Source organism: Schistocerca gregaria, chromosome 3 (genome assembly GCF_023897955.1).
Source record: "Schistocerca gregaria isolate iqSchGreg1 chromosome 3, iqSchGreg1.2, whole genome shotgun sequence".
In the NCBI taxonomy this organism is placed as follows: domain Eukaryota; kingdom Metazoa; phylum Arthropoda; class Insecta; order Orthoptera; family Acrididae; genus Schistocerca; species Schistocerca gregaria.
The window spans coordinates 248,673,616-248,686,146 of record NC_064922.1 but is presented as its reverse complement, the minus strand read 5'-3'; the positions used below and the strand labels follow the sequence as shown (position 1 = coordinate 248,686,146).

The 12,531-nt window shown below is 46.2% G+C and overlaps 1 protein-coding gene across 1 annotated transcript in view; it reads right to left on the bottom strand.

Moving 5' to 3' along the window:
- Positions 1–258: 258 nt before the first annotated feature.
- LOC126356054 (origin recognition complex subunit 1-like) overlaps positions 259–12,531 on the bottom strand; it is a 128,885-nt gene continuing 116,612 nt past the window's right edge. The window contains exon 10 of the mRNA XM_050006748.1: positions 259–610. Coding sequence (XP_049862705.1) covers positions 450–610 — 161 coding nt within the window. The 3' untranslated portion in view covers positions 259–449. The remainder of the gene's footprint in view (positions 611–12,531) is intronic.

The window sequence follows — 12,531 nt, the reverse complement described above, 5'->3', positions numbered from 1 at the left end:
AAAGTGCTTTTGAGTTGACATGGTTCCGCATGGATTACCAGTGCTTACACTTTTGCTAAAAGTGCATGTCACTTCCATTAGCTCATAATACCCAATCTGTGAGGGATGTTTTGTCAGTGAACAAGTAAGTGTTGGACAATCTTTCCTGGCTGCATGATTTAATAACATTTTTCTTTAGTCAAACACAAATAAAACAACCAAAGGAAGGCATTATGCTAGCAGTGAGGACATCAAGGATAAAAATGAATGGCTCCAGAATGACATACCCAAATTAATATAATTGCTAGGATATCTCCAGCAAAATGCAACTTTATTTTAGGACAGTAATAAATGATATAAAACAGTAAAACTAATGTTATCAAAAAATAAAATTTCACAGAAAATTTACAACATAACCTTCCATTTTCTTTTTTATAATATCAATAGCCAATTTATATTCAACTGGTATATTAAGAATTGGTCTGAAGAGCAAAATGCAAGTCATCTGAGTTGATATTCAACATAACCGACTGAAAAATGTCTGCTCTCGAGTGTTCTGTCAGTAGAAGACCATAACACCCCAGTTTGGCTATAATTGATAAAGTCTTCGTGCTGGAGGGCACTGATATCCCTGAAAACAAAAGACAAGAAATACTGTAGTTATTGTTCTATTGTAATAGAAGGCAACATTGTATCTGAGTAAAAATGAAGTCATCAACTGCATGTTCCTAAAAAGAATGGTCAACGACTTCCTGTTCTGTAGCTGCATGTGTAACAAAGGTTTGGAAAGAAATATCTATTCAGAATGAATTTGATTATCCTAAGGTAAAGAAAAGTAAATTAAAACAGACACACGAACAATGGCTGCTTAACACATGGGACCAATATAACATGCCGAGTTTTATTTTACTTTTCCAGTTGTAGGCATACTGTGAACAAGATTTTAACTTCAACCACTGCTGGGGAGGGGGAACTTGGCATCACAACATGTAAAAAGGATTAGTTAACGCCACTCAGTACTGTGGATGCTTTACCAGTTAAGTGAAATGCATTACTGAAACTATTTTTTGTTTCGTAATATGATTAGGACAAGAAAAGCAATATAATACTTCTGTAACAGCTGCTGTGATAAATGAACACACAAGTGAACATAATATTGGGTCAGGGAGAAAAAGGCTTATGTTAGCTGAATGACTGGCTTATCATCTATGTACAGTAAGGTAAATCTGTCCTCAAACTTCACTGAAATGCTTCACTATTGTCGAATCAGCATAAGAATATCCTGAAAGCTAGCACTGGTATTGCCAGCTTTCAATCTCAACTGCCTGTATTAAAGGTCTGTGCTGGCTGTGACTGGCAAAGTGATTGTTTTTCTGATGTCTTGTGCAATAACTACTAGGCAAGCTGATGGTATCTTGCACAGGGCGCTGTGGAATATACGTGTGTGAGCAATTTAAGACTTTTGAGTCTTTACTTACTCGAATTTATAACACACCTTACAATAAGAAACAATTTCCAGAAACTCCCCAATGTTTGATATGAGAGTGTGGACGGCTGAGTGCCTGCAACATATACATTTCCTCCCACAACAAATTATTAGAAGTGGTTCATATAAATAAACCTGTCAAGAAGTTATTTGCTATTGGCTTGTTTGCTCTAAGTGAAGGCCTCAATGTCATCCAGTTTTTGTCTTCTAATTGCAATCTAAATGCCATAGTATTAGCACAATCTAAATGCATTATGGAGAGCACAATATATCAGTGAAGTTCATATACCACAAATATAAGGAATTCTGTATACACTCCCAATCTTTTACTTCTGAGAACTGGGAATGATACTGCAAAAATGGCTCTGAGCACTATGGGACTTAACATCTTAGGCCATCAGTCCCCTAGAACTTAGGACTACTTAAAGTTAACTAACCTAAGGACATCACACACATCCATGCCCGACGCAGGATTCGAACCTGCGACCGTAGTAGTCCCGCGGTTCCGGACTGCAGCGCTAGAACCGCACGACCACCGCGAATGATACTGCAAATATGTGAAATACATAGGGGAAATACTGTTCGCATGATGGTGGTGTCAAAACAATGGCTGTTAATGGTCATGATATATAAACACACACACACACACACACACACACACACACACACACACACACACACACACACACACTTTTTACATTCACAAGGAAACACAAAGACATGAAAGGTACATATGAAGTAACCAACGACGAGAGAATGTCAACATCACAATTGTCTTAATCAGATTGTCATTTCTGTTACAACTGCACTGACTTCACCAATCTTCACTGTTGTCTTCATCATCTGAGAAACTACTATTCTCAGTACTGATTTTTCTCTTATGCCTCCTTCTTCATTTGATATTTGATCTCTTGATCTCATTCTACATTGGTTCCCAATCTTCTTCCCTTTATCTTGGGTTATTTGTGTGACAGCCTTGTTCACGTCTCTCCATGCCCCGTAGTGTAGATGTTTTATTTCATTCTGTGACATGTCCTTTACTTTAATCTCAGATAAGTTTAGTATCATTGAAGTAGCACATGTTCTGCATTAATGAATCAATTGCATATGGTGTTTTCTGTGGTTTGTATCTTTGCATACGGTGTTTTCTGTGGTGTGTATCTTTACTGTTTTCCTTCAACCAACCCAAAATTTTCTCCTCCCTTGTGAACAAGTTAGGCCTTATTTAACAAAAACAGAACAGTATGGAGCATTATATATTACAAAAAACACTACCAGATATGGTAGCAAGCGAGTAATGAACCATTCTTTAAATGTATCCTCAGTAACTTCTTCATGGTAATATAGTTTTTATTTTATTTTGACTGAAAAAGGAACTTAGTACCAGGCACAAAATCCTAATTAGAAACCTTTTTATCAATAATAAGTCATCTACCCTTTCCTTTAGGCACACTCATTGTTATGTGATGTGTCATCTGTCTATTAGTCTGATCTTGCAGATGCACGCAAACCCATGTTTCATCCATCCATGTTATATTCTCTGGATTGATGCCAATTTTTCTTAAAACAATAGAAAGGCTTGTCGCACTGCCCGTAGTAAACAAATTACTTTCTGACAGTGAAACTATCAAGATTTTATATGTAGTGTACTCTTTCCTAAGGTAATATGCATACACAATCAGACCACTATCCGGCAAGCTCGGGGATCTATCGGTGCTGAATTATCATCATTTTAAAAACTTGATTTAAGAAAAGGGATATAAGCAAAACCTATAGTTTTAACATACCAAACATGTAACTTTTATTTATTAAACACAACAGGTGAGATTAAAGTATCAAAAAATTAAAAGTATGTATTACTTTTCTGTAAACACAAAATTCAATTAAAAGCAGATTACTGTACTGTTTATTAAACTAGGTTTAAGGCTCAAAGTGTTAGAAAAGTTCAATATACAAAAATAATTTTTGGTACACCAGTAACAAAATAAAATAAGTGCCACTGATTTGAAAATATCAAGAACAAGCTAATCAATGAAAACTGGTTGGTTGATTTGGGAGAAAGACCAAGCTGTGAGGTCATCGGTCCCATGATGTAGGATGGCAGAAATCAAGGGAGGGATAACACAAACAGCACAGTCCAGTCAAGGAGAATGGACAATGTGCAAATGAAGAGGGGGAAATGGACATCAGGTAGCAGGAAGAGGAAAGAACAGGAGGGGTTGGATGGAAATGAGGAGAGCAAGGGTGCCCCAGAAACGCACGGATGATGGGAAAAGGCAGGGAGGACCTAGATGGTATGGAGGCAAAGTCAAGATCTCCATAACCAATGCCCACACTAACTGAAGGAGTGAAATTCCAGAGGAATATTCAAAAACTTGTTCCCTGAGAAGACAAGACACTTTTGCAAAGAAAGCCGAGGACACACATAACCAAGACACAACCATGCAAAGATCGTCTTTTAACATCATCTTTCCCTGGTGTTGGCCCTGTTGTATCGTGATAATGGTAGGAGGGTACATTTACTGCAAGTTGCCAAAAGGTGGGGGCAGTCCAGCAAAATATGGATCACTGTGAGAGGAACCCTGCACTTACAAAGAGGGAGGAGTGGGGAGGCGCTCACTGTAGAGTAAAATATCTATATGGCCTATGCAAAGACGGGAGAGGATGATAGATTCCCGCTGGGAGAGGCAGAGGAAAGAACGCCACATGGTGGGAAACTCCTTGACGGTGTGAAGTTTATTAGATGGGGGGTAGTTCCCCAAGAGTTGCCACATGATTGAGCAAAAAGAGATTTGATGTACAGCAGAAAATCTGCCCCTGGAGGAATCATCGAGAACTGGGGTAGACGGCCATCCCCCCAGTTGGAAGATCAACAAGTTCAATACCCGGGATATATATGTGGCCAGGAACCCAATGGAAATCAATTGAACAACCAGCATCACTAAGGTCAGCAAGAAAGTTGTAGATGGATGGCAAAGACCAGCAGTTTTAGGGCGCACAACTACAATGGTCATTAGCGCCCAGACTATGTTAGGAATGCACCGCGAGGCACAAGGTTAAAACAGCAACTAAAAGGGACAATACTATAAAAGACAGACAGGCAGAGGTTTAAAAAAAAAAGAGCATCATCAAATGTCCTTAGACATTTGTCAAGTTGATAAAACGAAGAACGTGAGCAGCTGCTCCTGGGTCATCCGCTAAAATGGCATCCAGAGTACATGGCAGGCCAAGATCAGGACGCAGTGTATTAAACTCTGGACAGGACGTTAAAATGTGGCGGACCGTCAGCAATTGCCCACATGGGCAGAACGGCGCCAGCGCAGCCGTCAGCAGATGGCGATGGCTGAACCGGCAGCGTCCAATTCGTAACCGGGCCAAAATGACCTCCTCCTGCCGAGAAGGGCGTGAGGAGGATGTCCAAGCCGTGGGAAGAGGTTTCAAGGCCCGAAGCTTGTTGTCCGTAAGTGCAGCCCAATCGGCATGCCACAGCGATAAAATGCACCGACTAATGACCCTGCTACAATCTGATGAAGGGACACAACAAGAAGCTGCCCGAGGCTGGAGGACCACAGCCTTGGCCGTGGCATCTGCAGCTTCGTTCCCAGGGATACCAAGATGGCCAGGAACCCACATAAAGCTAACAGGAGAACTGTCGTCCACCAGCTGCTGAAGAGAGTGTTGGATCCAGTGCACGAAAGGGTGAACCGGATATGGATCACTGAGGCTCTGGATGGCACTCAGGGAATCGAAGCAGATGACATAAGCAGAATGTCGGTGGCGGCAGATGTAAAGAACAGCCTGGTAGAGGGCAAAGAGCTCAGCTGTGAAGACCGAACAATGGCCATGGAGCCGGTATTTGAAACTTTGTGCCCCGACCCCGTCATTGGTCTCAAAGCCATCTGTATAAATGAAGGTCATATTAATGGACTTTGAATGAAGTTCGACAAAACAGGAGTGATATACCGAACCGGGGGTAACCTCCTTTGGGAGCGAGCTGAGGTCAAGGTGAAAGCGAACCTGAGCCTGGAGCCAAGGTGGCGTGTGGCTCTCGCCCACTCTAAAGGTTGCAGGGAGTGAAAAATCAAGGTGTCGGAGGAGGCGATGAAAGCGAATACCTGGGGGTAGCAGGGCAGAAACATACAACCCGTATTGACGGTCGAGAGAGTCGTCAAAATAGGAACGTTAAGATGGGTGATTGGGCATTGACAGTAGCCGACAGGCATACCGACAAAGCAGCATATCGCGTTGGTAGGTGAGTGGCAATTCACCGTCTTCAGCATGAAGACTCTCGACGGGACTGGTATAAAACGCTCCGATCGCAAGACGTAAACCCCGATGTTGTATGGAGTTGAGGCGGCGTAAGATGGATGGCCGTGCAGAGGAGTATACGAAGCTCCCATAATCCAGCTTGGAGTGGACGATTGACCGATATAAGCGAAGTAGGATGGTTCGATCCGCTCCCCACGACATACCACTGAGTACACGGAGGACATTTAGAGAACGTGTACAACGGACAGCCAAATATGACACGTGGAGACCAGCTAAGTATCCTGTCAAATGTAAGACGTAAAAATTTTGTTGTCTCCATGAACGGGAGAGTAACGGGACCGAGTCTTAAGGACAGTGGGAGAAACTTTTTGTAGTGCCAGAAGTTAATACAGACCGTCTTCTCAGCAGAAAAATGGAAGCCATTGGTGACACTCCAGGAGTAAAGACGGTCAAGAGAACGCTGAAGACAGCGCTCCAGGAAACATGTACTCTGCGCGCTGCAATAGATGGTAAAATCATCCACGAAAAAGGAGCCTGATACATCAGCTGGGAGGCAATCCATTATTGGATTGATCGCTATGGTGAAGAGAGCGACGCTCAAAACTGAGACCTGTGGCACCCCATTCTCCTGGTGAAAGATGTCTGACAGGACAGAACCCACACGTACCCTGAACTGTCGATCCATTAAAAAGGAACGAATAAAAAGAGGGAGGCGACCGCAAAGGCCCCATGTATGCATGGTGCGGAGAATGCCCGCCCTCCAACAGGTGTCGTAAGCCTTCTCCAAATCAAAGAAAACAGCTGCGGTCAGGTGCTTCTGCAAGAAGTTATTCATAATGAAGGTCGACAAGGTAACCAGATGGTCAACAGAAAAGCGGCGCCTGGTAAGTAGGTGTCGAGATTCGAGCAGCCAAACCATTCGCTCCATCACCTTACAGACACTGCTGGTAAGCGAGATGGGTCGTTAAATGGAAGGCAAGTGCTTGTCCTTCCCCGGCTTAGGGATCGGGACAACAATAGACTTGCGCCAGCATGCGGGAACATGACCCTCAATCCAGATGCGATTGTAAGTACGAAGAAGAAAACCTTTACCCGCAGGAGAAAGGTTCTTCAGCATCTGAATATGAATAGAATCAGGCTCTAGAGCGGAGGACTGTGACCGGGCAAGTGCATTTTCGAGTTCCCACATGGTGAATGGGGCATTATAACTTTCACGATTTGAGGAGTGGAAGTTAGGTGGCCTAGCCTCCTGTGCCTGTTTTCGGGGGAGGAAGGCAGTGTGGTAATGAGCGGAGCTCGAAACCTCTGCGTAAAAGCAGCCGAAGGCATTGGAGACTTCCTCAGGGGCCACAAGGACGTCATTCGCGACCGTCAAGCCAGGAACTGTGAGTGGACCTTAGTGCCACATAGCCGGCGCAGGCTACCCCAGACAACAGAAGAAGGAGTAAACTGTCGAAGGTGCTTGTGAAAGCAGCCCAGCTGGCTTTCTTGCTTTCTTTAATAATACGACGACACTGCGCACATAATCGTTTATAATTGATACAATTCGCCACTGTAGGGTGGTGTTTAAAGGTACATAAGCATGTCGACGAGCACGTAAAGCGTCTCTACATGCTGCGGTCCATCAGGGGACCGGTACGCGACGTGGAGAAGAAGTAGTGTGAGGGATGGTATATTGAGTAGCAGTGAGAATGACTTCCGTGAGGTGTGCGACCTGACTATCGCAGCTTGTGAAGGTTTGATCCTGAAAGGTCGCCCTGGAAAAGAAGAGCCCCCCCCGTCTGCTTTGGAGATGTTGCAACTAGTTGAGCACGGAGACGGGGGTATGATGCAGGAGATGGATAGCACACGGAAAGTGGTCGCTTGAATATGTATCAGAAATTGCATACCACCCAAACCGGTGTGCAAGTTGGGTAGTACATATAGAGAGGTCTAAATGGTAATAGGTGTGTGTTGTGTCCGAAAGAAAAGTGGGGGCGCCAGTATTGAGGCAGACAAGATTGATTTGGTTGAAAAGGTCTGCTAACAGGGAGCCCCTCGAGCAGGATGATGGAGAGCCCCAAAGGGGATGGTGGGCATTGAAATCTCCAGTTAACAAAAATGGTGCAGGTAGCTGAGCAATAAGTTGCATCATGTCTGCCCTGGTAACAGCAGACGACGATGGAGGGTAAATGGTACAAATGGAAAATGTATAAGTGGGGAGAGTAATTCGGACGGCAACTGCCTGCAGGCCGGTGTGTAATGTGATGGGATCGTAGTAAATATCATCCCGGACCAGCAACATAAGCACTCCATGAGCCGGAATACCTGCCACAGGGGTAGGTCAAAACGCACAGAGGTGTAGTGTGCCAAGGAAATTTGATCGCATGAGTGTAGCTTCGTTTCCTGGAGGGCTAAGACGAGCGGATGGTGCAAGCGGAGCAGCAACTTTAAGTCGTCTCGGAGTGAATGCTGTGAATTTTCCAGTGAATAAGTGCCATCGCGAGAAGAAAAAGAAAAAGTAGAAGCAAGAAGGGGTCACCTCGAAGGCCGCTGAGGCCCTGGCTTCGAGCGAGCACTGTCATTGTCATTGTCCATTGGTTCAATAGGTTCATCAGCCATCTTGTGAAGATGGCAAGGAGGGAGAGCTTCCTTCGCCGGTGAACGGCCAGATGTTCGGCTACCAGCGGTGTGGCCAGGCGAAACGGATGACGGCCTGGGGCGGCAACTGCTGGGTGGCGCAGGAGAAGAAATGCGCCATGGCGGAGGAGAACTGTGCTTCCTATGAGCCTTCTTGGAAGGTTGTTTAGTGGAAGTACCTGTCGATGGCTGGGAGTTCTAGGTACGTAGAAAGTCTGCACGGGACGGTTCCTTTTTGAAGGCTCATGCATCTGACTTCTGGGTCTTTGTCTTGGCAGAAGCTGATGAAGGTGCTTGTGTCTGAGGGGTGATAGGAGGAAGAAGAGACGTCGACCGGGCAATCTTAGCACTGGCCGAACGGACGACCATAGTGCTGAAGGTCAGATCGCATGTCTACGTCGCCACCTCCCTGGTACTCCGAGGAGAGGCGAGGACAGTACTGTATTTCCCTGCTGAGAGCAGCGTGGACTTCCTACTAGCAAATAGCTTGTGAGCAGCTGAGGAGGACACTTTCTCTTTGACCTGAATTTCCTGTAAACAGTGTTCTTCCTTGTAGGTGGGACAGTCGCGGGAGGACGCTGCATGGTCACCCTGACAGTTCACACAAAGAGGAGACGGAGGTGGACAGTCATCCTCATGGGCATCCCTGCCACAAGTGACACATTTATCAGCATTGGAACAAGACTGCCGAGTGTGATTAAAATGCTGACACTGGTAGCAGCGCGTAGGGGTCAGGACATAGGGGCGAACAGATGTAACCTCGTAGCCCACTTTGATGTCATTTTTGACCTTTTTCATGACCCTATGGACAGCCGTCACACCCTGCTCAGTGAGGAAAGACTGAATCTCCTCGTCAGTCAATCCGTCGAGTGATCTAGTATATACCACACCACAAAATGAATTCAAAGTGCGGTGAGCCTCCACTTGGACAGGGAACGTGTACAGGAGTGTGAACCGAAGCAGTGTTTGTGCCTGAAAGGCGCTCTCAGTTTCTAGTAACAAGGTACCGTTACGCAACCTGGTACAAGACTTGACAGATCCGGCTATGGCATCTACGCCCTTCTGGATAACGAAAGGGTTGACAGAGGAAAAATCCTTTCCATCCTCAGATCGAGAAACTACGTCGAACTGTGGGGCAGGCAGTAGTACTTTTGTCACTGGTGCCTGGTCAAGTTTCCGTTTTTTGTCAGAAGTCGAGAGAGAAGAAGAAGAAGAGAAATCCATTGTGGAGGAATCCCCCATGATTACCAGCGTCTCTGATAGCGCGCTCCTTCCTTGTGAGGACCCTCTCAGAGGGCACTCCCGCCTTAGGTGAATGTTTACACCTCAGGTCACACCTCCCGAGAAACGGACGGAGGGACCAATCAGCATGGTCGGAAGGTGTCAGCTCAGGCAATCACCCCTCCCTGGGCCTGGCCTTTACCAGGGGGTACATGCGTGCCTTACTTGTCTACCCAGGGCGGGGAATTACGCGTTACCCCGTCACCGGCTACGCGTGCGAATGCATGGGTCGGCCTTCAGGCATGCACTGGGAGGAAGGAAGAAGAGGAAAAAGAAGGGAGAGAGGGAGAGAAAGGACAGATTGTCTCAAACGCCGAGTTGGAGACCAGAGAAGGCAAGGAGAAGAGTACGTAAGACAGTGAGATGGAGAAGAACAAGGAAAGGAAGAAACCAGAAGAAGTGAAAAACCAAAATGACCGCAAATATAGGCCGTGGAACCGCCCGTCTCCGGATGCAGGTGCTAACTACCCCCTTGAGGGGGAGGGACTCCTTTTAGTCGCCTGTTACGACAGGCAGGAATACCGCGGGCCTATTCTAAACCCCGAACCCGCAGGGGGATTCGGGTGAATGAGGACTGTTTAATGAAGCAGAAGGCCAATAGATGGCCATCAATTCCGAAGTAAACACCCCACATACGGCAGACAAGAGATGGTGCTCCATGCCAACAGAAGAGCCATCAGTGTAAAAAACAATGGAACACCATTGGAGTGGTGGAGGATTTCAGACCTTGGAAGAGGTCCATCTGATTCCGGGGCCAAGGAACTAACTAAAGGGGGTGTGGTCGGGAGAGAATATGGGGAGGGGGACAAGGAAGGGAGATGAAAGTCACAGTGGAGAGTAGTGAAGTGGAGCCCACGTGATAAACCCGCCCAAAGGCAGGCAGCGACAACCCGAATCTACAAAAAGAATAAAATAGGAGGGGTGAGCAGGGGAAGTTCCAGTGTCAACCAGAAGACTGTCGAAAGGGTAGTGCAAAAGGCAACAGTGGCTAAATGGATACCATGATGATGAACTGGGTCCACAAACAGCAGGGTGGAAGGGGCAGCTGATCCATAAACTTGACAAACATAGTCCAGAGAAGACAGAACTAATGCCTAGTAAAGGCGGAGAAGGGCTGAACGATCTGCACCCCAAGAGATGTGGCAAGGAAGTGAAGAACATTAAGTTTGTGAAAACAGCCAACCTTCAGATGTTGGATATGGGGCACCCAGTAAGTTGTTTTCAAAAAGAAAAGACAAGGAACAGAACTGGGGAGGATCAGTCAAGATATTGGGCGTTATGGTAAAGCTCCAAATTAGGATACACTGTAGTACAGCAACAGAAATACACCACTCTTGACTTATGGGGAGAGAATCAAAAACTGTGCGAGAGTTTGCACATGAAAAGAGTGCTGGATGGCACCCTGGAGTTGCCATTTCACAGAGGCCACCAAGTGGGAGCTAGCCCAAATACAGAAATCATCCACATAGGTAGGAGAGGTGACCAACAGTCTGGCAGAGGCCACAAGTCCACAAGAAAAAGAAGGACATTTAATATAGAGCCCCGCAGGGCCCATGGACAGTTAAGAAACAGTGCCAACATGAACTCTGAATGACTGGTGGGACAGGAACCGGAAAATAAAAATCCAGAGGGGGGCCCGTAGACCCCACTCATAGACCATAAAGAGGATGTGATGGTCCATGCTGCATCGTAGGGCTTACGAAGATCGAAAAAAGCTACGAGATGGTAGTGCTGAGAAAAAGCCTGCTGAACTGTGGTGTGAAATCAAATCAAATGATTAATTGGAGACTGTCCTTCCCAAAAGCCACACTAGTAAGGAGATAAAAGGTCCTGAGATTCAAGGACCCAAACGAGCCATATGCAGACTAAAATTAGTAGGGGAAACACCATAAGACGACACAGGTCATGGTCGGCAAGAAATTTTTTCAAAGAGGAGCCCCTGGCTAGATGAGAAAGCACTACTCCACAAAGGGTAATAGACTTTAAAATTCCCAAGGAGAAGGAAGGGAAGGGGGAGTTACTGAAGGAGGGCACTAAGGGCAGCAGATGTAGGTGGCCTGTCAGGAGGGAGATAGAGACTGCAAACTGTGACCGCAGAGTCCAGGTGGACCTGGGTGGCAACTCCCAATGGGGTACGAAGTGCGATCCATGTATTACCATAGGGACCAATGCGCACATGCCATTGAACGCATTCAAATGGCTGACTTGATTCTGCCAAAGCACGGAACCCACAAAAGGATTCAAGGCAATAAGGGACTGCAACTGAATGGGCTGGATCCAATGATGCCCCTGGGTCACCATCGAGGACAGGATGACATCCATAAATATGAGATCAGGCCCATGTTGCGAGGGGGAGATGGCACCTCTGGGGGTACTTGCAGAGGTGTGTGTGGAGGGGGGGGGGGGGGGGAGATTGCTGTCCTGGGACTTTTCTACTTCTTCTTCTTCTTGAGTTAAGAAGGGTAGGGCACAGAGAGAAAGCAGGGTTCTGCAAGACCCGACATCGAAAGAGAGCAAGTGACCTTGGGGTGCACAGACTGTGTGTCCTATGACCGATTTGTGGAGCAGGTCTCTGGCTTGAAAGATGCTGGGGGGATGGGTTGTGGGAAGGGGCCCTATCACTGGTCAAATTTGTGACAAGCCTTGGTGTAAGATAAACAATCCAGTAACTAATAGTGTAAGTATCTTCTTTTGTTTCTTATTATCCGAGAAATCTGGTAAGCAGGGAGAGTGATGGTCATGACAATTAACACGCACAGGTGGTGGAACACAGGGTCTCTCTCCATGGAGTGTGTGTCCACAGTCACCACACAGAAGGACTGCTGTACATTGGGAAGACATGCCCGAAATGCAAGCAATGAAAGCACCTCATGGGTGGTGGGACATATAGCATCACA